The sequence below is a fragment of the Stegodyphus dumicola genome, chromosome X1 (assembly GCF_044657685.1).
Source record: "Stegodyphus dumicola isolate Sdum_Otavi_A_Nest chromosome X1, ASM4465768v1".
Taxonomy (NCBI): Eukaryota; Metazoa; Arthropoda; class Arachnida; order Araneae; family Eresidae; genus Stegodyphus; species Stegodyphus dumicola.
Genome location: NC_140780.1, coordinates 165,212,917 through 165,238,426, shown reverse-complemented (window position 1 = coordinate 165,238,426; position 25,510 = coordinate 165,212,917). Strand labels below are relative to the sequence as shown.

Here is a 25,510-nt window from a genome sequence, read left to right as displayed (position 1 = left end):
ACCACGTGCGCAGCAATGAATCATAATTGATTCGATTGCTTCATTCATTTGTCAAAATGTTATAAATAGTATTCAAGACTTTATCCGCCCCCTCAGATTTTTATTTTATCAATTATCTCATTTCTTCACGGTACCGTTGTTTTCTCCACAGGTCATTTATTTCTGAAGAAAGCCATAAATGAGTTTTATTATTCTTATTATTATGTCTAAAATATGCTAAACATTTTCTTTAACATGGCCTTCCATTAATATTATGATTTTATTTAAAATTATGGATATATGACATTTCCCCCCCTAAAGTGCAACAATTTTTAGGTTAATTAAGACAAAACCTGATTTTAAATTGATAATACATATTCATCAGTTTAAAGTAGAAGTTTGTCTTAAACAGTCTAAAAAATGTACTAAATTCTGACTATTAAAATACTAAATACTAAATTCTGAATGTGTTCTTTAGCGTAGAATTTGATGTGTACAGAGACTAAAGGGGCACAAGTGAACAGGAAATATCACAATATGTGTGTAAAAACTGATTTGCTGTATTATATAATGTACTTCCACGCAAAAAAAAAGTAAAAGTTCAATTCATTCATCATACGTCATAATCACAAATTATACATAAATTATGAAATATCAGAACAATAAATAGTATATGATTGTGAGGCATCTAGACTCATACGGAAGCTAAACAAAGTGCTGTTTTTAATAACCCCGCAACAAATAATTTAATATTGTAAAGAATATAATCAGAGAGCTGCGTTCTGTACGTGTAGGCACAACTGGTTTTAAGTTTACTTGCATCCCATGCTCAGCGTATGACACAGTCAAGGAAACGTTGATTAATTTCCAAATTACACTCTTCCAAAACTGGGGTTAATTTTCAAATTGCATTCTCTCGGATAATTCTAATGCAATTTTGAACATAAATAATTGAAAAAATATAAGTATATTCCACTGAAAATTGAAATGGAGGGAGAAAAATGTCAAAAAACTTTCGTCGGAAGGAAGTAAAAGAGTTATGTATTTAATTGCCCTCAGGTGACAGCCCTGGTTTGCTGCCGTACGCACTTTTTTAATTCTGGAGGGCCTGTTAGGAAAGATAAGCTTTCGCTTGAAAACGCACCGCTTGCGTATTAAACTCATTACGGTGAGACCCGAGTCCTTGTTTTGGAAAATGTAAAGGTGTTTCAGCTTGAAATTTGCTCATATAATTAATAACTAATATCTATCGAAATACTTTTCCTAAGCATTTCAAACAATGAAGATGTGTAAAAGCTTATTTAGACAATTCAAAATTGGATGTAAAAGGGGTACGGAAAGAAGAAATATTTATATAAATAAAAATAAATTTACAAAAATGGGGAAGGCAGTATTGATTCCGAGTATGAAACTTAGCTGAATCTCCTGAGCGGGATAGAAAGAAAGATTCAAAATAATGAGAGAACAGCGATCAAAAACAAACACAAAATGTGGCATAAAAGTCGTTTAACTGAAATGATGGAGGAAAGGATACTGAGTCACTGGATAATGGATATATTCAGTGTTTCTAAATCAATGTTTTTCGTCTTATTCTGTTTCTTTCATTACATATTTTGTGATTAAAAGTAAGTGATATCAGAAAATTGTACACAAAAATAAAGAAATGCAAAATATCTACTTCTTCGGAAATTACTTCCAGATCCATCAAATAGTGGCGTGAAATACATAGTTATTTGTAAGCACCGTAAGATGAAAATTTGCTCATTGGTAGTTATAAATAATGTAAGTAAATGTATTATAATACATACTTTTGCTCAACTTTGTTTAGCGAATTTATTTCTATTTCTAATTGTAGATGCTTTCCATATGTTATTAGGGAAAAAAGTGTTCAAAACCAGCACATCTTATTTAGAACAGTTCGCTTAAATGTGGTATGCATACTTAATCCTTTTCCTTAGGTTACTCGAAAAAAAAGCTAAGTTAAAAAAAGTCTGACATCAAAAAAAAAATAATAATAATAATAAAAATAATTATATAGTTAAAAAGCTTTTAAAATTTCTTTCATATATTAATTTTTTATATTATAGTTTTTCCACAGCGATTTTTTAAAAAGTTTATTTATGCAATTTTAAGGTACATACGGAAAGGCGTTAAGCTTGTTCTTTTCAAATTATCTATGCATTTTTGGAACACATACATAAAAAAATTCTTAAGTATTAAAATACGATATTAAGTTATACGTATTCTTAAGTATCCAGGGTAAGTATTACGATTTATGGCTTCGGATTTACCTAAAATGTGTCATAATAATGAAGAAGCAGTATTAAAATATGCCCACTGCTTTCAAATGAATGGCGAATTCCAAATAGTAAATAAAACTGAAAAACCAACATTTTTATTTTAGTATGTTATAAAAATATATGCAAATTTAAGGTTCATAATATTTAGTAATTATATATTATTTAAATGTTTATTAACCACTTGCCCACGGCCCAGCAGTGGCCGAGCGGTAAAAGCAGCTAAACACTGGTAGTTCGATCTGGGGTTCGAGTCCCGGCGGACGAGCTGGCTGCATGTGCGTTTTCGTAGTTTTTCCCATGTGTAACGTGGATGCGAGCCAGTTTCCCTTAAAAAGCATTTCAAACAATGTGGCATAAAAGTCCACGGGCATCCCTCCCTTTCCGTGTAGTGCCTAAGGGCGGAGCATGTAATAAGGGAAAAAAAATCAAGTTTGTACACTCGTTTTCAAATCAAGGAAAACTCAAATTTTAATTGCTTTCAATAAAAAGTGTAATTACCCGTTTTCCTCAACAAGTGAGTTGAAGAGTTAATCTATAAACTATTATAATATTTAACAGATACAACTAAAGGTTTCTAATGATTTCGATGGACATTCCATAATGTCTAAAATTTAACATTTTTCAGCCCTATTTTTTTTTGTCCCGTTATTTCAGTTAAGCCTCAGTTGTTTTTCCAGTTAGGGTTGAAAACCGCAAAATGCTTGTAATTACATGCATTTGGTAATTTGCTTGCGATTATTTTTCTCTATTTATAAATACTTCTCTATATTTACCTTGTCGTCATGTGGATCAAGGATAATGGGACAGAGTCCTCAAGGTAACTTATATGTTCTGAATCTCTTTCTTCTCTTCATCTTTAGAACAGTATTACCATCAGCGACAAATTAGTAACCGAAACTCTGTTAGCTGTAAGTTCGCTTAGAAATGGGAGAATTGATTTTTTTGTGAAATCTAAACTGCTGGTTCTCTGTTTTTCTGCGCTTTATATATACACGTAATATTTAATGTTTTAGTTAACTTACTTTTGTAAGCGCCGTGTTGCACATTTGAATTTCCACGAGGAGATTGTATATGTTCAAAATTTAAAGAAAAACATACGCTCATATCAGTTATTTAATCATTTCTTACTCTTAATTACGGATAACTGAAAAAAAAACATTTTCCAAATATATTACCCTAATCGAAAATAGCTATAGCCAGCAGCCAACTGACTTGCTTTTGAATTCTGAAAATTCCCAAGAATTGAAAGCTTATATTCTTCAAAAACCAGACGGGCTTATGATTTACAATTTTTATTTTCAAAAGTGCTTTATTTCCAGACTGTCGAACAGTTAGAAAACGAAATTAAATCAACTGGAGCTATTACAGTTTTTGAACAATTTTATACCAATGATACATACAAAATATTTTTGGGTGTTCCTTGGAGATTACGTAATGCAGGAATTATACCTAAGTATGTGCGCAAAACAATATTTTAAGATAAAAAATTTATATTTAAGAAATGAATATTAAAATCAATACGCAGCAGCAGAAGCAGAGTAATTAGCAAACTTAACCTGGACTTATATGGTAAGTAATAAATATGAAAGTCTCAAACCTTTCAGTTTTATATGGTTTAATAAAAAAATAAACCCTTTGAACAGTTATTTAGAGTCAGGTGAAAACGAAAATTGAAACTTAGACAAAAGCTTACCTATTGGGATCAAATATGTACTGGCACGAATTAAACCTTTTAATCGTCTTTAAATTACTGGTCAATGCCTCGAAGTTTGCTCAAATGCATAAAATGCTGAGCCATTCTTAACATTATTTTATTTTTATGCATCGCAGTTTAGAGAAAAGAGAGCATTAATTCCGCTTCTCAAACAAATGCTTTAAATTTCTTTTTAATATTATATTAGTTTTATTTCAGACATGCAATTTATGAATTATAAATTCTGGATTTCAATATTTTCTAAACTTCCATTTTAAGCGTTCTTTCTTAATCTTCTAATTTATTTTGAGTTTGTGCTGAGTCATGATAAGATGAATAGTCTGAATACTATTCTTTGTTTTCGAAATGTGATTACTATAGTACATTGCTGTTTTCTTAAATCAATATATTTTTTAAATGTGCAATGAAATTTCCGTGTACATTATGCAGAAGTGATAGTTAAAAGCTCAGATTAAGATTGAAAAGGGGAGGGAAGAAGAAATTTTTGCCTTAGAATGAAACGTATAAATTAGTTTATTTACACATTGATGTAATTTCGGCTTGTTCAAAATTAAGGAAAACCTATAAAACTGTGTAAGTTTCATGAGCCCTTGTTGAGAATATTTGATAGATAAGGAAGGTATTTGAAGTTTTCTACTTTTCGGAAAAAAATAGCTTCGTTTATTTAATGAAAATATTTAACATAACATATAACATCATGCATTCAAAGAAAATGTTTGCTTACTATTGAATCCTTTTCATTTCAAAATCATTTGAATGACTTAAATTCCTGCAATTAACTACTTTTAAAAATAGAAGATAATTTTCTTTGCTATTTAAAATAGTAATCTGTCTATGATCATAGGACATGTTGTTTCGACTCATTATATTTCAAAACTTACAGATATTGCTTGCACTCTTTTATAAAGACTCTGATGGAAAAATAATAAAATCTAAAAAGTTTTAAAATAATTATTGCGAAAATCATATGAATGACATTTCTAAAAGTGAAAGAAGTAATATTTTTTCTTTAGTATTAAAAATAAAAACCATCATACATAACATTTTTATCGGAAAATCGGAATAATACATAACATTTTTATCGGAATAGACGAGTATCCGAACAAAACGAGTCCCAAATAAATAAATTCGAATATAGTGTATTTAATCTTAAAAGAAAATATTCCCATTAAAAAATAAAATAAAATCTCAGTGCCTTTAACCATTTCTATATAAAGCGTAAAAGAAATTATTGCAAAGATTTAAATCTTAAAAAGGCTGAAAAGCATTGTTTCTGCTGTCTTCTACCTAAACATCTTGTTGATTATGAGACATTTATTTACCTGAATAACTCTAATAAAACCGATCAATTTATCACTATAATAGTTGGACGAAAATTCCCAAAATTTGGCTTCAAGAATTCATACAAAGCTTCGGAAAAAATTTGTGATAATTGTTAGTTTCTTCTACAGCAGAAAATTAAAAAAGCCGAAAGAAATGCTAAAATTAAATCTTTGCATAATCAAAATAATGTACTAACTTTTATATTTACAGAAGCTTTCGTTTCTTTTCATATCGAGCCGTCAAGGAGAACAAACCCATCACGATTAAGCTATCAGTCAGGTATAAGAATATCCAAATTTTCCGTTAAATTTCGTAAAACAAGTAAAAAGGAAAGAAAAACAATTATTTTATCTGTGTCTTTTTTTTTTTTCTTTTGTCTTCCATTTCTTCAAATTACGCATAATGTATCATAAGCGGATTATTACCATTGGATTGTTAGAAAAATCGCTTTCTTAACGCAGAACTCTAAGAAGTCTTTGGAAAACAAAGGAAGTGGAGCGGAGCAAAATATTATTGTTAATAGTGCATTTTTATTCAGGCATGCAATTTTATTTAGGAAATCAAGCAGCAAATTGATAATCTAGGAGAAGCACTACCAGACAGACTACATAAAAAGCATTTTTTTAATGTAAAACACTATTTCTAATTCATGTAATTAATTCCGAAATGTGTATATGATCACTATAGAAACAGACATTTCTGTGATCGTCAAACCGGTAGAAGAATTTGATCAAGACATTGAATTATAGCCCCAAAATCATATTTTAAATATGAAATACGATGTACTTTGACATAATAACTTGAACAAAACAGTCTATTCTTGTTATTTTGAAATGAATTAATATTTTAAGCGAAGAGAATTAATATACTATTTTAATATAACATAATTTTTAATATTTAAATTTTAACATAAGTCAATTTAAACAAAATTACTGTATTAAAAAATTATAACTACTTTTCTACGTGAAATTTTATCAGGTAAATCTGAGACTAAAACCCTTGCAGTTAAAATATTTTGAATACTAAGCTTATTTATATTACATTTTAAAAGCGGAATTTCCTAGATTTATTCTATAAACATAATATTTTCCGTTTGGCTGTGAATCGTGATAAAAGATGTAGATAGAATATGCTCATTATCTTGTATTTCTCAGATCTTTTCCAAATCATAAATTATTAATTCAAAATGAAAACTTATATTTTTTCACCTCTTTACTTTCATTTATAATTTTTGTTCGAATGAAACAGGAACAGTAAGTTATCTTTCATTGTTATACTCTTCTTCAAAATACTAGCAATCTAGTATCACTCTGCTCTTCACTCTTATCTTTTTCTCCGGTAGCAAGATCGTTGAAGGACAGAACGTTCAAAAAGAACAACTCTTTTTTAAAAATTTACGATCACGTTAATACTTCACAACGCCATCTGTTAGAGAAAGCCGTAAGTAAAAGAATACAAGGTGTTTTTCCATAAGTTTACCAATCTATCTACATTGAACCCTTTGTTTTAAGTGCACATAACAAATTGGTATTTTAAGAAATATATTAACATATAGGGTATTTAATGGCTTTCCACAAGTGTAAGAAAATATCCCTTTGAACTTCTAATATGCAGTTACACAACGATTCCTGTGAACGAATGTATTTTATCCAACGAAAATATTCTATCCAACGAAAATATTTTTCTATTTTTAAAACTTATGCATATATATTTATTTAATTATCTTTAAATAAAATTTTAACTTATCTACTAGAAAGATACTCTCCATTCTGATTTCTGCTCTAAAACATATTTTGCATTTTCACAAGTACTAAAGACGTCTTATTCCGGAAACAGAGGCGTAGCTAGAGGGGGGCAAGGGGGCATCTGTTCCCGGGCGCAGAATCCAAGGGGCGCCAAACTGATGTTACGACATTTTAGAATTAAATGTTTTTCATCCTTGGCAAGCAGTAGGGGGCGCGAAATCTTCAATTGTCCCTGGGCGCTGAAAACCCTAGCTACGACTCCGTCCGGAAAATAAACAACCTGTCATCTCTCATTCCAAAAACACATTTTCCTATTACGACTCCTTGAGCTTATCAGCGAACATAATGTGGATGCTTCTCTAATGTCAAGAAGTACTCAGAAAACTCGAGTTAGAAGAAGTGTTCGGTATTTTTTATTTACGAAAACTGAAACAACGACTCTGTGGAAAGGAAGGATCATACGTTATCTCCAGTAGCCAAAGTCAATGTGCTACTGTATTTTTCGGATACGAACAGATGGGCTACTGTATTTTTCAGATGAACAGATGACATTCAGATACGATTAAAGGTCTAGAGATATTTTTGCAATTAAATTGCATTTGCGATCTTTACTTTTAGTTGACTTTTCATCAGTTAGATCAAAACAAAAACGTAAGGAAAGTTGACAAATACGAAAAAATTATAAGTATTTTTATGTCGAACAAAAGAGTACAATAAATATATAAATTAATTATTTTATGATACCGCAGACAAAACAGACGAAATGTGTATCTTTCACATTGGATGTTTACTTGGCTACACCGATCAGGAAATATGTATTTTTAGTTTGAATCAACTGTATACTGAAATATTTTGAACACTGATTTTTTTTTTTAGTCCTGTTATTTGTGCACAGGAAAAAAAGCTCAAGGATGAGTCACTGCAAAATGGTGATAAGGATGATATGCATAAACTGTGCTTAAAGTCTTATATAGTACATCACACAAACAACCGACATCCAAATATGATTTCTAACTAAGAAACTCCCTGTTCAATCTTCCCATTTATACACATTTTGATATCGTTACACATATCTGCTTTGTATGCATGCGCTAGAATGTTCATCATTTGGATATCTCAGCATGTAGTACCTTCATGCAAATTTGACGTTCGTTGCATGCTGCCTTCATGTTGTAGTAATTTTAATCTTCATCTATGTGCGAATTTATACATGACATGTACGCGAATGTACAGTGCGAATTTATACATAATACTACATTTTTCTTTTTAAAGTATTGTGCATTTACGAGTCTCTTCCCTTTTCTTTTCAATATTTCATATACGACAGACAGCACTATATGAGTGGGTCAATATTTACATCGCAGTAGAAATTTCGGCAAATTTTAGAGAACTTTGTATGATTTCGCGAATATCAGATTTTCCGGCAAATTTAGGATACTTCCGATTTTTTTTCCCATTTCTATTATAAATGAAATATTATTTTCATATCTAAAAATTTTTTTTGCTATTTTTCTTTAGTGTTTCCGCAAAAATACACTGAAAGTTTTTCTTTTTCAAACTCTAGAATAGAAGATTGAACTCTGAAATATTTTACGTTTGGTTGAGCTTCTGGAATACGAGAAAAATGTGTTCTTCCAAGCTACATTGCAGAGTCATTAGATTATTTTGGAGCAGAAGACGTGAAAAATGTACAGTCTCCACCCCGGGACTCGAACCCTGAACTTCTAGAATACCCGTCAAGTATGCTTCCAATTACGCCCCGAGGGTACGCGGGAAAGAGGAGAAAATACCTTATAACATAAAATCGCCTTCAGCTGCCGATCGCAACAAAGTGTTTTGATGATCAACAATATTTTTAAAAGCGCGTACCACTTAATTCAGAAAAATATGTAAGCAAAGTAAAGTATAATGTATAAAAACACCGTTCAGGTTACTTAATCTAAAAGAACGATGTTGAATACATTTTGATTTATAAATGCAAATTTAAGGGAAAAAAGGCACAAAACAAATTTTATTTAGTTACAGACTATATAATTGGGTTATTGTTTCGCTTCATTGATGTACATCCTCCTAAAATGTTGATGTAAATCCATGATTGTGAAATTTTTAGTGTAAATCCCAGGCCATGAATGTTTTACGAATTTTCATTATTTACCCGACGCCACGTCTACCGGGGAATTTTTTAAATTTTATCTAGGCTAAAATTACCTAGGCTATAAGAGGACTTTTGAGCGCCTAGAAGCGAGATAGCTTCAAAAGAGTTAAGTATCACTGACTTCTAGAACATAAAGCTCATTAACATTGAAAATAAATTATTGGGGTTTAATGGTTAGCACTGTTCACCAGGCTAGGAAGTTTCCTACATATTTTCTTAAATTTCCATTTTGATTGCCTAATATTGTCTTAAAAAAAGGGGAAAAAATATATGAGCTCTTTTCCTGCCTCTAACCTCTGTACAAATTTGAAAATGGAAATTTAGCTTAATATTTTATTACACTTTTAATTTGTTTAATTATACTTTTAGTTCGCAGGCACAAAACTGTAGTGCTGTGTGACTGAAGAGTGTTGAAGCACAGAATAAGTCTGGATTTAACCCTTTGCGGCACAGTGTGTCCGGTCTGGACACACCTAAAAATTTCCTTCTGTACGCACAGAAAAATTGAATGAAAAAGGATTTATAGGTTACTATAGGTTACTCTGAACCTTCTTTATTTATAGTATATGGCAGCTCAATACAAACCAGTCCATATATTTTAGTCATGTTTAGTTTTTTAAGATTTTCATTTTTCAAAGAAATCTTCCAAATATTTTTAGGGTATAAAAAGAATTGTTTGAAAAGAAATTTCTATGTTATTTTTTGGCTGTATGCTAATCTCCTTATATTATATTAGTTTTAAATTTTTACCTTGATATCTTGCCTAAAATCAAAAGGCGAACCCAAGGTGTGCCCAGACCGGGCTCACCAATAATTTAGGACAATGTCTGTATTCTTTGTTTCTCCGCATCTCATCGGTCAGTTCATTGACAACAATACTCGTTTCAGCACTCTTTTCGAAGCTCTATTCAATCAGTGTGCCCACTTTGGGCACACTCACAGAATTAAAACGATAAGTGCTATCTTCACAAAATGTTACTTGTGTACTCCTCTAGGCCTAATTAGACTGCCTACCCATTTTTTTTTTTTTATCGAAACTCCAACTTTAAAAGGTAGAGGTGCCGGAAAGGGTTAAAAAGCTTTATCTGATGGACGAAAAATCTATCAAGCGTTAAAATGTAATTAAAAAAAAAGCAATAAAAGGATTCTGAAGTTTTTTGTTTTTTTTCGGGGGGGGGAGAAGAAAAATTGTATATATATATATACATATATTTGAATTTCTTTTCTTAGAAAAGACTCATATGTCTCATACATATGACACTTCTGTGAGTACACTACTGACGCATTATATAAGTTGTTTCAGAAGTAATGTTCAAAAGTGCATAGAGATCCCGAGCGCGATAGCAGGCAATAATTATACAGCAACATAGGGTCACATCAGCAACTCTTGCGCTTAACGTTAGGACTAAACTTTTTTTTTTTTTTTTTTTTTTTTTTCTGGTGGAGGGAAGCAGCTACGCTGATGAAATAAATTAAGAGAATTTGCATATTTTATCGAATTACATGAAAAAAATTGAACTGAAGGAAAAACCACTGCTTCTAGATAAAGATGCAAATATTGTACGGCAAATACGTAAGCGTACACGTGTGTGTACGCGAAGCCAGCAGAAAAACAGGCTTTATAAGTGCGTGGAGGGTAAGACGAAGTGCGTTCGCCAGCACACCTCGGCGAATTTCTTGGTGTTATCTTGCAGCAATCAGTTAAATTCACATCGGAACAGTAAAAATGAGTAACCACCAACGTTTAGATGATGGAATGAGGTGGCGAATTGTGGGAAGGCTAGAGACAGGCCAATCGCAAGTCCAGATATACAGAGAGTTTAATTTAACGCCCAAGCGTCGTGTGTAACCTATGGAAACAGTTCCAGGATACTGGATCCATCGAGAGAAAGCCTGGGCAAGGTCATCCAAGAGCCGCGAAGACCAGAGAAGATTTGGATTGCTATTTTTCCATTTTAGCGAGGCGTATCAGAAGGGCTACAGCTTTTCAGCTCTTTCGGGACCAGTATGCAGCCACATAAACTCGTGTAACAAGGGTGACTGTTTCCAAAAGACTGAATGAGAGAGGGTTGTTTGCCAGAAGACCGGCTGTTTGCGTCCCGCTCACGTCCACGGACAGGAGAGTCTGATTAGCATGGTGCAGGCAACATAGTGATTGGAGTACGGAACAATGGGCGACCGTTCTGTTAACCGACTAGTCCCGTTTTAGCCTAAACACCGTTTCTCGCCTTACTTTCATATGGAGAGAGCCAGGGACCTGCTACTTACCCTCCAATGTCCGAGAAATCAACAATTATGGCGGTGGCGGTGTAATGGTCTGAGCAGGCATCATGTTGGATGGCCTTACACCTCTCCACGTCTTCGACAGGTTCCATGGTGCAGTGGGCCCCGAGTTCATCTTACAAGACGATAACGCGAGATCGACGAATTTCTCGAGAGTGAGGATATTCGGCGGATGGATTGGCCAGCCAGTTCTACAGACCTCAACTCTATACAGCATGTCTGGGACTCTTTGGAGAGGGCAACTGCAACTCGCAACCCCCTCCGAGAACCATCTGAAAACAGCGTTGCTAAATGAGTGGGACCAACTACCACAGACACTGATAAACTGCCTTATTTCCAGTATGACATCACGCTGCGAAGCCTGTATGACTGCAAGAGGGGGCCATACTTCCTATTAATCCATTCCTTTTGTGTCTTCTGCTGCCGCTGTTTCAGACCTTCAGACTCCCATGAGTGTTACACACGAACATGTGTGTCTATTATAACTGTTGAATGTTTATTTTGTTTGTATTATATCAACCTATGTTCACACAAAATTTTATTAAAATATGTCCAGTAGTTTTAGAGATCGTAGATCAAACATGCAAATTCTCTTATTTCACCAGTGTACATAACATGTCTAGTGTATGAAACTCTTGTAGAATCGACAAGCGTCTAGACCCCAAACCTCACTTTTACTCATCGCCCGGGTTTCAGAATGACAGAGGGAAAAAGGGATTTCGTCCAAGCGCTTACAAATGCTCATGTTGGATTTCATCCAACCGCTCGCAATTTTCTCATTTCGAAGACCGCGTCCTTATGATACTATCGCTTGAAATGCTAACGAATATGTGTTAGTGGTGCTATATTTAATTAGCTTAGTTTTTCTTAAAAATAAAGTGGCTAATTTCATTCAATATACTGTGTATGATTAATTGTGTGTAAAATTTCCGTTAGTAAATTGTCTGAATGCAAATATTTCACATGTTTATATTATCCAATATGAGCCAGCAGGTGACTGCATTTTGGCTAATTAATTGTTAATTACATTAATTTAAATCTCATCTATATAATGGGTAAATAAGGGACATTATTCGGACTTTTGTATGAGGAAAATAAAGAGTTTTGATTTTCATTAGCAGCTTTGATTTATGAATGTAAAAACCCTTCTCTGTACGAGATTGAAACTTACTTGATTTTATTTAATATTTTTCTTATCTTACGCTTATTAACTTAATCCATTCAACTTTGTAACAACTTTGTATTCAAGTTCACTTTGTAAATTGGCAAAAATTGTGTGACTAACTTTATGGCTGATAGGTAATGCTCTGTTCTTAAATAAACAGGAAATTGAATGTGAAAAAAGAATAACCTTTATGTCTGTTATTTACATTTTAAGAGCAGGTAGGTACTGTTTTGCGAAATGACAGTTAAATGAAGCATGTTATTTAATTCCTGAAACATATGTGCGGTACATGCAAGTATGGATCAGCTGCTGTTGTCTTTATGCACAAAAAATGATTAAAAATATTGAAACTGATTTTAAGTTTAGATTTTTTTAAAGGAGGCATAATAGGCTATATTTTAAATTATTTTTCCTCTTATCTTTGGTTTGGCAAATTTAATATTGACTTTCAAGCATTCAGCAAAACTAAAATTCTCGTAAAAATTTGCTACTTTATTTCATAGAATGATTCATATTTTATTAACTATTAAGTGCATATACATATTCTGTGAAAAGAAAGATTTTTCAAGAATTTTCCTCTTTGGAGAAATTTATCTGATATTTCTTCCCTACTCTCAACATCTTTTAACGTTAAATATGTAACTGATTGTATCCCTCCCAAAATCTAAGATTATTTAGTATCATTCCATGTACATAAACCACATGACTGTTCCTTACTGGAAAAAAAAAAGATTAAAAAAAAAATTAAATAAAAGTAGTTAAATTGGTCCACTGAAACATGCGTTATACAAATTGTTATGTTATTTTAATACATGTACACATCAAAACAAAAATGACAAAAGTATACAAGCAATACCTAAAGTAAGAATTGAGAGAAACATTATAGGAGTTAAACAGTTTTATTAAAAGTAACCAAAGAAATAAATAGCATATGTGTTATAATATTGACAAAGATAAAAAAGGCAACAAAAAGGTATAAAATGTTATCATCAGAAATATTTATATTGTAATCTTCCTACTCTTTCTAGCTGTTACATTCCATTACGCTGCCAGAATCCAAAGCTCATGGCATGGTAACACTTGCTGTGAGATCTTTAGTTTATCATCTATGCTACTTTGGGAAATAACATTCTCAGAGACGTTTATTCATTGTAGTGCATCTTAAATTTATATTTAAATTAAAATTATACATTGCTTATTTAATTGATTTAATATAATAATCAGACTTCTTGCAATTGATATTGAAATTGGTCCATGAATTGTGTGTAACATCAATTCCATAGTCCTATTTATTTTTTTATATTGTTTTCACTCATTTGTTAAAAAAAATCGTAAAAAATTGGACAGCTGAGATTTATATATGCATTTTAATAATATCTAATCAATGTTATTTATAATCCATATTTTGCAAAAAATGCATAGCTTTTATATGGTGTATTAAAAGACCTAGGTCATATTTTTATAAAAACTGCAAGTTCTCTGTGTGCCAGATTTTTTATGGTATGTTTAAAATATTCGTTAAATATTGTAAAACACTGTTTAGAATTTCATAGTTTCCGGAAGTTTAATAATATGGAAATAGAACTCGATTGTAGTTTCTTCCGTTTGTAGGTCTTCTACTGCAGTATATTTTAGTCAAGTTAATGGCTATGTTTTAAACATGGGATATCAAGAATTTTTTAAATACTTAATGAAATTTTGGTGGCATCTTCTGAGAGCACATGCAATATGTAATTTCCTTGTTAATTTAGAAACGAAAATTGTCCCAAGATAAATGGAGCACTCAACCCAGGAAAGGATTATTTTATAGATTTTGAAGCGCTATCCATTTTCCTTTTCCTTGTGAAGAGTTCAACAGCAATTTTTTTTTTACATTAAATGTAATTTTTAATTTGTTGTGTAGCTTCTAATATATAAATTTGTATTTGCAACAATTTATATGAATAGACTAAGTGATGCTTTTTATGCGAGAAAAATCACATTTTTTCATCTGCAGAAAGGGCTATATAAATATATTATCACAATAATAAGATTGCGAAGACAAACTATTTGGTGCAACTTTGTTGATTTGGCATGATATAAAGGAACTTTACTAAAACTGTTTTGATTAATGATTACTTCGATACTGATGGCCGACTAGTTGGAAAACAAACTGTAACTTTTTGTGGAAAAGAGAAAAATCTTGTGGCAGTGCTAAAACTCATAGAAAAATTAATTAAAATGTTAATTATCCCAAATAAACTTGTATGTAACCTTTAGATGTCAGAAATATTATTCACCCAAACCATAATTAACGACAGCCTGTAAACTACTTAAGGGGAATGTCTGCTTGTTAGGATGGCATGGCATTACAAACTTCTAAGATAGGACTGAATTATATTTTTGATATATTTTGTAAAGCCTAGGCATTTAACAAAACTCTTGAGACCTTGACTATACCAAAAAAGAATGCATATATAATTGATTAATAGGCAAATTGAGAATTTGGGTCTGAACCAATATTGATGTGAGGTTATATTTTAGTCTTTTCAGAATAGCTTTAAGAATCTTTCTCAGCAGCGATAATAGACTAAAAAAGGACTGCACATTTATTACATCAAAGCTTGTGAATTATCTCATAAAATAAACATTTTCATTCACTAAGCATGTATTTTGTATAAGATTACCATTATGAAAGTGAAAATATGAGAAACAATGTTTGATGTATAAAATGAAAATTTGTTTTAGCCCATTGCTTGGTATGATAATGTCTATATTTCAAGACTGTGAGCTTCTGATGCTCAGAGTTGCCAATTTTATTACCTAGATAAAATTCCACTGCTAAAAATTGAGCTAAACTGTGTTCCATCTATTTGGATCTATTAAAAAACTTCTATGTATAGTTAAACTTCCAACACGAAAACTGAAACTTTCAACGGAATTATTGAAGGTAGTGCAACACCAGACTACCTGATCCATCAAAAAGTATTTTTTCTGAATGTATATCCTATAAACAGATCTGTAAGTGACTTTGAAAAGGTTCCAAGAAAATAAGTAAAACACCCTGACCCAAAGTATCTGCCAAACATGCACCCCAAAAATAAGCACATTGTTGAGCTGGTAGTCCACGTTTAAAAAAAAGGTTCTCATAAATACTAGTTATTTACAAAGATTGCCTGTGTGGTATCCATGAGAGCATTTTCTGCATATTACAATATTTTCCACATTTCTATATACAAAAATGAAAACTATACACCACTTTATACAAATTTTTTCTTATTTAAGATCATAAATCTGTCTATTTATATCAGCTATATAAAATGTTTTATTTAAAATATAGCAATTAAATTTATGAATTATAGTAAATTACATAAAGATAAATTAAATTTTAACTGAAAATGACATATGGCAAGTGGTCATACCACAGAATTACATGATTTAAAGCGCAGGAAAGAATGCAAATTTTAAAATTCAAGTTGGATGTGTTGTCAAATACATTTTGCGTATATTATGGGTTGCCTATTTTGTCAATATAGCACAGTGTCTGGTGAATTCTTTTTATGGTTGGGTAGATAATCAGATATTTCTTAGTACCAATCCCGACGAGTATAGTATAGTACCAATCCCGTGTATGCGACCCTATGTTCCTATATGGTTTACCTGCTATCGTGTTTCGCACTTCCATATATATTTCTCAACAATAGTTCTGAAACGTCCTGTATATACATCGTGTCTCCAAAAAATCCTTACCCTGTCCTTAATTTAGCAAGCTTTGTTCGTAGACGTATTCTTCCAATCACGAAAATGTTTTAAATGACTGAGAGATTCATATTTTTGAATTTTTAAATTTAAAAAATGATTTTTTATAAAGTAAAAATTAACTTTTATACGTTCCTCTGGTCCTGACACTTATAAAAGATAATACTCATATATATTATAAAAATTTTCCGAGGTATTTGAGTTCACAATTTGGGATTTCTGATGTCATTTTCAATGTGAATCAAAGGGTGGGTTAGTAAATATATTAGACTAATTCGAGGTGGGTTTTTTCTTCTTAAATTCCTTTCAATGACATTGTTTTGTGAATTAAAGTCTTTACTTTATATTTTTATTACATTCGATAAGCAGGGAAAAAATCACACAAGTAATTTATAAGTTTTAAAATACTTAAAATACGTTTTTAGTATTCTTATGCATTTTTACTACTTTGGATTGGATTGAATTGGATTGGATTATTTAATTATGGCAAAGCACACGAGGGCTATCTGTCTAAAGGGAGGGATGCCTTCGTGGAGGACTTTCTAAGGGAAACTGGCTCGTATACACGTTACACATGGGGAAAACCACGAAAACGCCCATGCAGCTAGCCCGTTCACGGGATTCGAACCTCTGACCGAACTACCAGTGTTCAGCGTCTTTACCGCTCGGCCGCTAGTGGGCCTTTACTACCTTGGAATCACACTCTCATAATCCTGCAAAAAAAATCATCAAACTAGAATTTTTTAACCAATACAAATAATGTTACTAATTGGCTATGTGCTAGGACTGAAGCCTGACAATATTTTTTAAAACACAAGTTCTGTTAGATTCTGAGAATAAGATCTCTTCGGAGAAAATATTTACATTCCTCAATACTTCTCACAATAATCTGCACAGAAATGCTCGTCATTTAATCTTTTTAACTCTCTTAACTGATATTTTATTTTTAGTTACATTCAGATGCAAACATATCTCTCTCCAATTAATATACAAACATCAAATATCTCTGCCAATTTTTATCGCTTGGTAGTCACATTTATCGGATTTTATTTCTTATGAAGAGAACAAAATTTCCGAAAATATAAATTTAGGACCTGGAAATGGTACAAAATGTTAGATTTTACAATTGTTACTAAATTTGTATTTCAAATTAAAAAATTTTCAATACTTGCAAAATACTTGCAGCATTTAAAATATTACTGTAACAGTATGTCTACGACCAACGGTTGCGAAATGAAACGGTTGCGAATTGGTAGACTTTTGTGGATATAGTGTATATATAGCATAGTTCGCATATACGCATTGGATCTGTACATAAGTTCATATCGTTTTTCTATGGAATGTCAATACTTCGTTGTCAAGAGTTCGTTGGTTGTTACCCAATTGTTATTGCTTAGTTTGTAGTTTTATATTCATGAAAACACATGAATTAGTATTCTAACTATTCTCAGCGCAATTTTTTTTCCTGTTTTGAAGATGAAACAAGATGATGGAATGTCGAATGGGCAAAGCTGATCATTTCCGGCACATTGTGCTCTGAGAGTTTCAAGTAGAACAGTAGTGGCAAAACTACGTACGGGACTAATGCCATTGCTGAAAGTATGGAAAGGAAGCGTTTCAGAGAATGCTGTTTGGCTTTTCTATTGATCCATGCTCAGGAAGACCGATATATTTTGATAAAGATGGCTAACAGTATCTTCATAAGAATTTCTATCAAACAGGGCGGGAAACTGGCTCAGCTTATGGTATGTGACCACTCGATCACTATGTGTCATTTACATTTTTTTTAGAGGAGGTGTAACCTATTAAAAAAACTCCATGAACTTATGCACCGAACCAAAATATAATGCGTTCTTAAATTTAATTTTGGATTCCTTTAAACCTTTTTAAATTCTGAAGGTACTAATTTAGAGTTCAATTTTATTCATCACCTGTATTTCTAACGTTTCGTAATTTTAATTAGGGCCATTAGTTTCTGTTCTGGAAGACTCTTGGTGTAGAAAATATGCTTTTGGGGTACTTATCAAAATATTTTTTTATATTTCACTGGGTATTATTATTCCTCTTCTTAGCCTATAAATGTAATTCTTCTCTAGATTTCTCTGCGAAAGAAATTATGAACAAATCGGATAAGAAGCTAACTGAATTTTTTTTTTTTTTTTTTTTTTTTTTTTTTTTCTTTCTTCTTTCTTGTAACACAAAACGAGGTTTATTTCATTTAGCCAATGCAGATATATGTCAGTATGTCTAAAATACAGGATGTTCGGGGAAGAATCGATGAAAAAGAACGGCAGTGATATGTATGATTGTCGCATTGTGTTTACATAGCTGAGGGGGGGGGACTTAAGAAGTTTTAGTACAACCTATATGTAAGCGCCATTTTAGTTCGGGCTAAGTCTAGTCGATATTATTCCACATGTCAGAAGGCATGGCATCTATCGTTTCTGTAATTAGAGTACGCAAATCTAAAGCGGCCAAGTCCGCTCCGCGCCGATCTTTCTGTGAAAAAAAAACTTTTTGAGTTCTTTCTAGCTTTGTAAACCACAGTGCAATAAAAACACTGATTTCGGATATACGTGTCGCTATTTTTCATCACATCTTTCCTGGACACCTTCTACTTACGCTTCATTTCAAAATGCGTTTATCTGCTTATATCTGGAGTAGCTGAGTAAATAATAAAGAGGATATTTACATCCCAAATTGCTATCACTTTCTTTTCTACAATGTTGGATTTTTGATACGAATTCGAGCTTCATTATTGATTGAATGAATAAAGATAGTGTACTTGCGTTAGGGTTCTATTTCTGGTCAATACGTAGGATAAATGCATGAATTTTCTTTCTTTTCTAATCCTTGAAAAAAATATGTTATTTTCCCTTAACATATAAAATCTTGCGCTAGAAAACTTCTGCGATACCATGGAAATTAATAAAGGACGAAAAAATAAAAAGAACCTAGATGTAACCTTTTGATGGTTGTTACACTGAAAGAAACACAAGAAATCTCTCACGTGTCCTCGCGCATAGAAGATTTTTAGAATGTCCCCATTTAACACAGTATAATTGAATATATCTTTCACATAAATTAATCTATCTTTGATTAAAATACTGAGCGATGATTTAAATCTTCTTAATAATTTAAATATTTTTAAAACGTTTTTTAATAATTTGTTTAATTGATGCGAACTAAATTATATTTAATTTGTAATATATCCAACTGCTAACTATCGTTAAAATTTCGATCTTTATGTTATTATTGAAAGATGATTATTGCCATATATTTTATAAATGGTACAGAAATTTTTTAAAAGTATTAAAATGTATAACGGTGCCTAGTTAAATATAGAAGAATGAACCATGTAAATGCAGTACATATTAATTCAAGGCAAATAGTTTCTATTTTTTCCGAAATATTTTCAATCAGATTTATATCATTTAATATTTTTTCTAGAAACTCAAGCAGAAAATTCGAAAGATAACTGATTAATAGCTTTAGATGGATTTCTTCTTGGAATTGTACAAATTCTGCCATTTAGTATATTATTTTTCCTTACATTAATACACTAAATGATTTTAATCATAAAAGTATTAAAAAGATTTGAGATTCTTTGTTTGTTTCTTTTTCTTACAGTATCTATGATTACGAACTCTTAAGTAATTCAGATGGATTTAAACTACAAATATGCTTTATTATGTGGAAATTTGTAATACATGCTTCTAAATATAGGATTTCACTATCACAATTTCTGTAAATAAATAAAAAATACGCTTCCATTAGTAAACTTATTTTATAATGTAAAGTTATAAAACACAGCTATGTTTATTGCTTATACATAAAGAATACATATACATAAAGAAACTTTAAATTTAAATTTTATTTCCTTGTTTGATGAATTTATTTTGAGTTGAATTAAGCTTTATGGTGTTTTTTACTATATAGTTCTTTTCCATCCAGATTTGATTAAAAAAAGTAAGCACACAGAAGTAGAACAAAAGAAGAGAAGCACCGAGCTTGGAGTAGTTTGTAGCTGAGATGAACTTACTCTTTTAAGCAATTGCTTAACTTTGTGGCTGGTTAACTGTTCCAGGTGAACTTTACTGTAAACCTTTTTTTCTGATAAAAATTTCTTAAGTTAGACTTTATCCCTTCAGAGTTACATAATCAGATTTTAGTAAATTTGTGCATAGCAACGGTAGAACACTAGATTATAAATCGTGCTCGTCAAACTGTAAATGGAAGAAATCTTTTAATTATGAAGCTACTATTTGCCAATACACTTTATAGTTATCGTTATCTGTTTAGTTATTTGCTCAGTTTTGAGTTTCAAGTTTTGTTATCGCGAAATGTCGTGAGATGTAGCAGGAGTTAAACTCGGGCAGTAAGGGATTAAAAAAAGGCAGCTAAAGGCTATGCCTCTTAAATTAAGCTGAAAAGTTAGGACCTGTATAAGCTCCATATTCAGGGACACATGATTATATTACTGAAACAAAACAGGAAAAGAAGAGTTTGAACATGCTCATCTACCTTGTTTAAGGAAGACCGTTTTGTCTACGGTTGACGCATTTGAATTAATAATGAGAAACATATGCTGTATACGTAGATCTCCACATTTAAAGAATATTTACATATTTGTATAAAATAATTAATAATTCGATATCAAACAGTTTTCCAAGATCTCTTTATTTTCTATAAGAGAGAGTAACTGCTTGGATTTCTTATAAAATAAGAACTTAGTCAGAATGATTAATTAGAATTAGGATCGGATGATTGAAGTGAACTGGAAATCAAACCAAATCAAATAAAGATTGTAACCCTTTATTTTTAAGTTTAAAATAACAGTATGGTTATTTTTCTGTTCTTCCTGTGCTAGTTTCTAACTTAACTTATACTAGAAGGAAAAATATGCTGTTACTAAAAGGAGACGTTGCGATTTTAAGAATAGCGTAGCAGTTAACAGACAACCTTGTGAATGCCTTGCCTACCTGATTGATTGAAGCTTCTCCTTAACAATTTTGCATTATTGAATTGCCTATTCTTTACATTAGTTTAAACCATTATTAAAGCTGAAAAGTTGATTAAAATTAAAGTTCGATTTCTGATCTGTTCTGACAGTCTTCCAGCTTCCAGTTTTATCACACTTCCTCTCTGACTTAAAAGACTGAAAGCAGCATTTAAAAAAAAAAAAAAAAAAAAAAGGAAGTTAGTTTTATTTACTGGTACAGCCAGGGGATTAAACTTCAAAATCTAATTAATCTTAGTTTATTACTACAGTTCTTAGCCACGAAAAAATATTTTGGTTCTTTTTAATCGCCACTTTTATTTCGTACTTTTGACTTAAATTACATAATTTGTTCCCTGATATTTCTTTCCTAGCGTTACTATTTTCTTCATGTCGATTCCAGCATAATTAAGATTACATAGTATTTTGAGGAAGAAGTCTTGACAAATTGCAAGGCATTTTATCGTAGTTCGAACTCCACACCTGAAAAAAGGCATGACAGGACAAAGTAATTCTGCAAGCATTTTGCTTTTAAGGTTAATAACGATATTTATACTCATTGCAAATTCTTCTGTTTTTCAAAAAAACAACAATAATTAAATCGCAGGTAACATGAGTTTATAAAATTTAATTTAATGTTAGGACTTATTGCTTTTTAAATTCAGTGGTATAAAAACAAATAGAAAGATTTTGTTGTTGTTGTTGTTGTTGTTTGTTAAATTTTGGATGCCCAAAATTTTTGTGATCAGAAATACCGAGTTAAGTGACTTGAAACAGTTGCATAAACTCATTTAATTTGGAAATATAGTAGTCCAGACTTTTATATTATTTTTCTTGACCAAATTTGTTGAGATATTTCCGCGACAATCCTCAATCTTGCACCCTTTTCCGAATTGTCTAAGGACACAGACTTTTATATGAATACTCGATCAAGCACATTTAACTACAGCCTAACGAAACTATTTAATAGTATGATAAGAAAATCCTATTATAGAATCCTTAGAAAACTACTTCAGAATCGAGTTTGTGATCTGAATCTTTTAAAAGAAGTTTTTCTTAAAAGTGTTGGAAAATGAAATGGTGTTTAAAGAAACATCTAAATAAACTGATTTTGAAGAGGAGATAGCGAACCTTTCTAGGAGAAATTTTGAATTTTCAGTTTAACTAGAATCTGCTTCGCGCAATGCTTTGCAGATAATGATAAGAAAATTAATTTGGAAACCGAAATATGCCTTAAAAATATCAGAAGATATCCATCAGAAAATAAATTTTGATATATTTGGATGTTAGCTCATTGTGAGCCTTGTGCTTCTTCAGAGATCTACTTGAAGGAACAGTTTTTCTGATATCCGCTTTTTGATTTCGCTTTAACAATAGTAAGATAAAAATCAATAAGTATGAGTAAGTAAGTATTTTAAAGTCTCAACTAAGCGTCTAGGATCGTTAAGTGATCGTTGAGTAACTGTAGGTTAAAACGAATCTTATTTGTGAAAGTACTTTAACACAGTGAAAAAACAATAAATACAAATTTTGAGAAAGGAAGAGGGAGAATAATTTTTCAACGCCAATTCATAAAGCTCTTTGAAAAACAAAAAGTTGCAAGAACTGGTCAAATTGTTTTCATGAATTAAAAAATTAACGAAGCCCTTTTCTTGGATATGTATTATTAAAGAACTACTTTAAAAACTGCATTGTAAAGTAAAATCCAAAAGTAAAAGAAACTTTTCGTCTCATTATTTTAATATTTCGTCTCAAAAATATTGTTAAGTGCTAGTTTTTAGTACGTTACTAAATGTTTTCCTAAATGTTTAAATATTCGTAAATGCTAGACAGTAATTTTTTCTGATAACTCAAATCTAAGCATACTAACTGAAAGTGGTTATCCACTTAGACTGCAAAAAAACTCTCTTCACGATCACGGGAGTCTATTGCAAACCGGTTTGATATTTTCCGCTCATGAACGAAGAATATCACAATTTAAATATTTGCTCATTTTACATGTCCTTAATCTTGATGAATATTTACAATTCGGGCCGATTTTGGATTATTATCTTTAATGAATATGTGTATGTAATGTTTAATTAAGTTTAATTAAGGCGTAAAAATGAGAAATGTTTTTTAAAATTTATCGCAATTATATTAAACATCCCTTTACAAAAATATGATTTCTAAAGTAAGTTTAGCTGAAAAGCGATAACGTTAAAGTAACTTTTAACAATACAAATAATTTCTGCCATTTTATGAGTAAAATTTTCAGAAGTCGATGTGAATTACGACTGAGAAAACATATAGTTGCTGTATGAATGAATCTTATTTAGATATTTTCAAATACCTAACATATGAAGAGAATGTAACCGAAATATTCTAACATGATACGAAGTCTGTGTTGTAAAAATATTTCATAGTATAGTATAAAATATTAGTTCGAGAAAGTGAACGATACGAGAAAGTTATCTGTGGAGTCGACTATCAGTGTACGATAAATTCTGATTAAATTTGTTTTAATTAAGTTAAATAAATGTGATAAATACTATCTTTTCTATTTGCACCGTTATCTCAATGCACCGGAATGACGCAAACATGAATGGGGGACCTTTTTGCAAAACATGTACTCACCTTCGATAATCGTCAGATTCGCTGACCGGCCCGAAGTTGCAGTGTAATACACTGGGATACTCTGAACTATCTTGAGAACCAATTTGAGAACCATAGATACAATCCGACCACGGCCTTTCTCCAAACATCGTGTTTGGCAGTCCAGTGAAAATAAATCGAGCACGTGTCAAGACAAACTGGCAGGAAGGTAAAAATCGCTGTTTATTGGAGAATTTTTGAGAATGATCAAGTGTGCGAGGAGGTATGTGGTCGAACCTGTCGATAAATGTGTTTGAGAAGAGACGTTTCCTCGATCCCGCCAGCAAATCCGATAACACTGATAGTGGCCCTTGGATACTATCGGTTCACCCCACGTGTTCTCTGATTGTACAGACACTAAAGCAGAAGGTTTAATTAGGGTTATGTTTATATCCTCAATTTTTTCCGCCATCTGGCCAGCTTTACGTTTGATCTAACTGCTACCACCTTTAAAAATAACACCTAACTTGATGGATCGAGATAACTTTTTATTTACGGTACCCTAAGAAACTTCCAACTCTGATACGATAATTTTATGCTAATCTTTGATGATATGTCTAAGGTATGAAATTCATAATTAAAATATTTCAGTGCTACTTTGTAAAATTCATTCACAAAGCAAAACAATAAGAATTCTAATGTTGTAATGCGTTACGGTACATTAAATTGATTGTAAAACTTTTCAGTCTTGCCATCTCAAATGTGACGTGCAAGTACGAACTCCGCTCTTTTAAAGGGCAATCGATAATACAATAACAACACTTCATGCTATGCAGATTAAAAAATTATTCTTTAAATTTTCTCTTAGAATACGTTTTAAATTAGTGTTAGCAGTCTTATATGTAAAAGAATTTCCACTGCTTTCCTTTGTATTTTCTAAAGACATTTCGAAGTTTAGAATTCAAAACCTTTGTAAAACTGTTTGATATTAAATATAAAACAAATTGTATAAAGATCAAGTGAAAGTGATCAATATTATCAGCCAAAATTTTCAGATGCGCTTTGGTAAACATTTTCTCCTTTCGTTGTTTACTGCATGAATCTGATTTAAAATATGTTTAGAGCTACATCAGTATCATAAACTATAAAACAACGTTAACTCAACATTAATCTGAATAATGATGTTCTTATCCTTATTTTGATCAATATAATGAGAGATCTCTTGCAAATTACGAGCGATCTCTTGCAAATTAGTAAAACACAGAGTGTCATAATCGGTACTATATGGGCTGTTTTAAAATTTAATAATTTGCATTGTCTGTCTGCGTGGCTTTAATTCAAGTATTTTGAAAAAATTAAAAACCAAAAATAAAAATTTGATGGCAACCTTTCTTCTTCTGTCAGGAGTTAATAATTTCCAATGATGCATTTCAAATGAGTTAACAATAACTCAAATTCTCTCTCCTTTGATTACAATCCGCAATTTAATTGAATCATTATCTTCCCTAATGTATTTTCTTTGAAGCGACCTTTTA

The 25,510-nt window shown here is 31.4% G+C and overlaps 1 protein-coding gene across 1 annotated transcript in view; it reads right to left on the bottom strand.

Moving 5' to 3' along the window:
* Positions 1–24,305, bottom strand: part of LOC118181757 (uncharacterized) — a 104,523-nt gene extending 80,218 nt beyond the window's left edge. Inside the window, exon 1 of the mRNA XM_085808497.1 lies at positions 24,018–24,305. Coding sequence (XP_085664623.1) covers positions 24,018–24,145 — 128 coding nt within the window. The 5' untranslated portion in view covers positions 24,146–24,305. The remainder of the gene's footprint in view (positions 1–24,017) is intronic.
* Between the last annotated feature and the right edge of the window lie 1,205 nt (positions 24,306–25,510).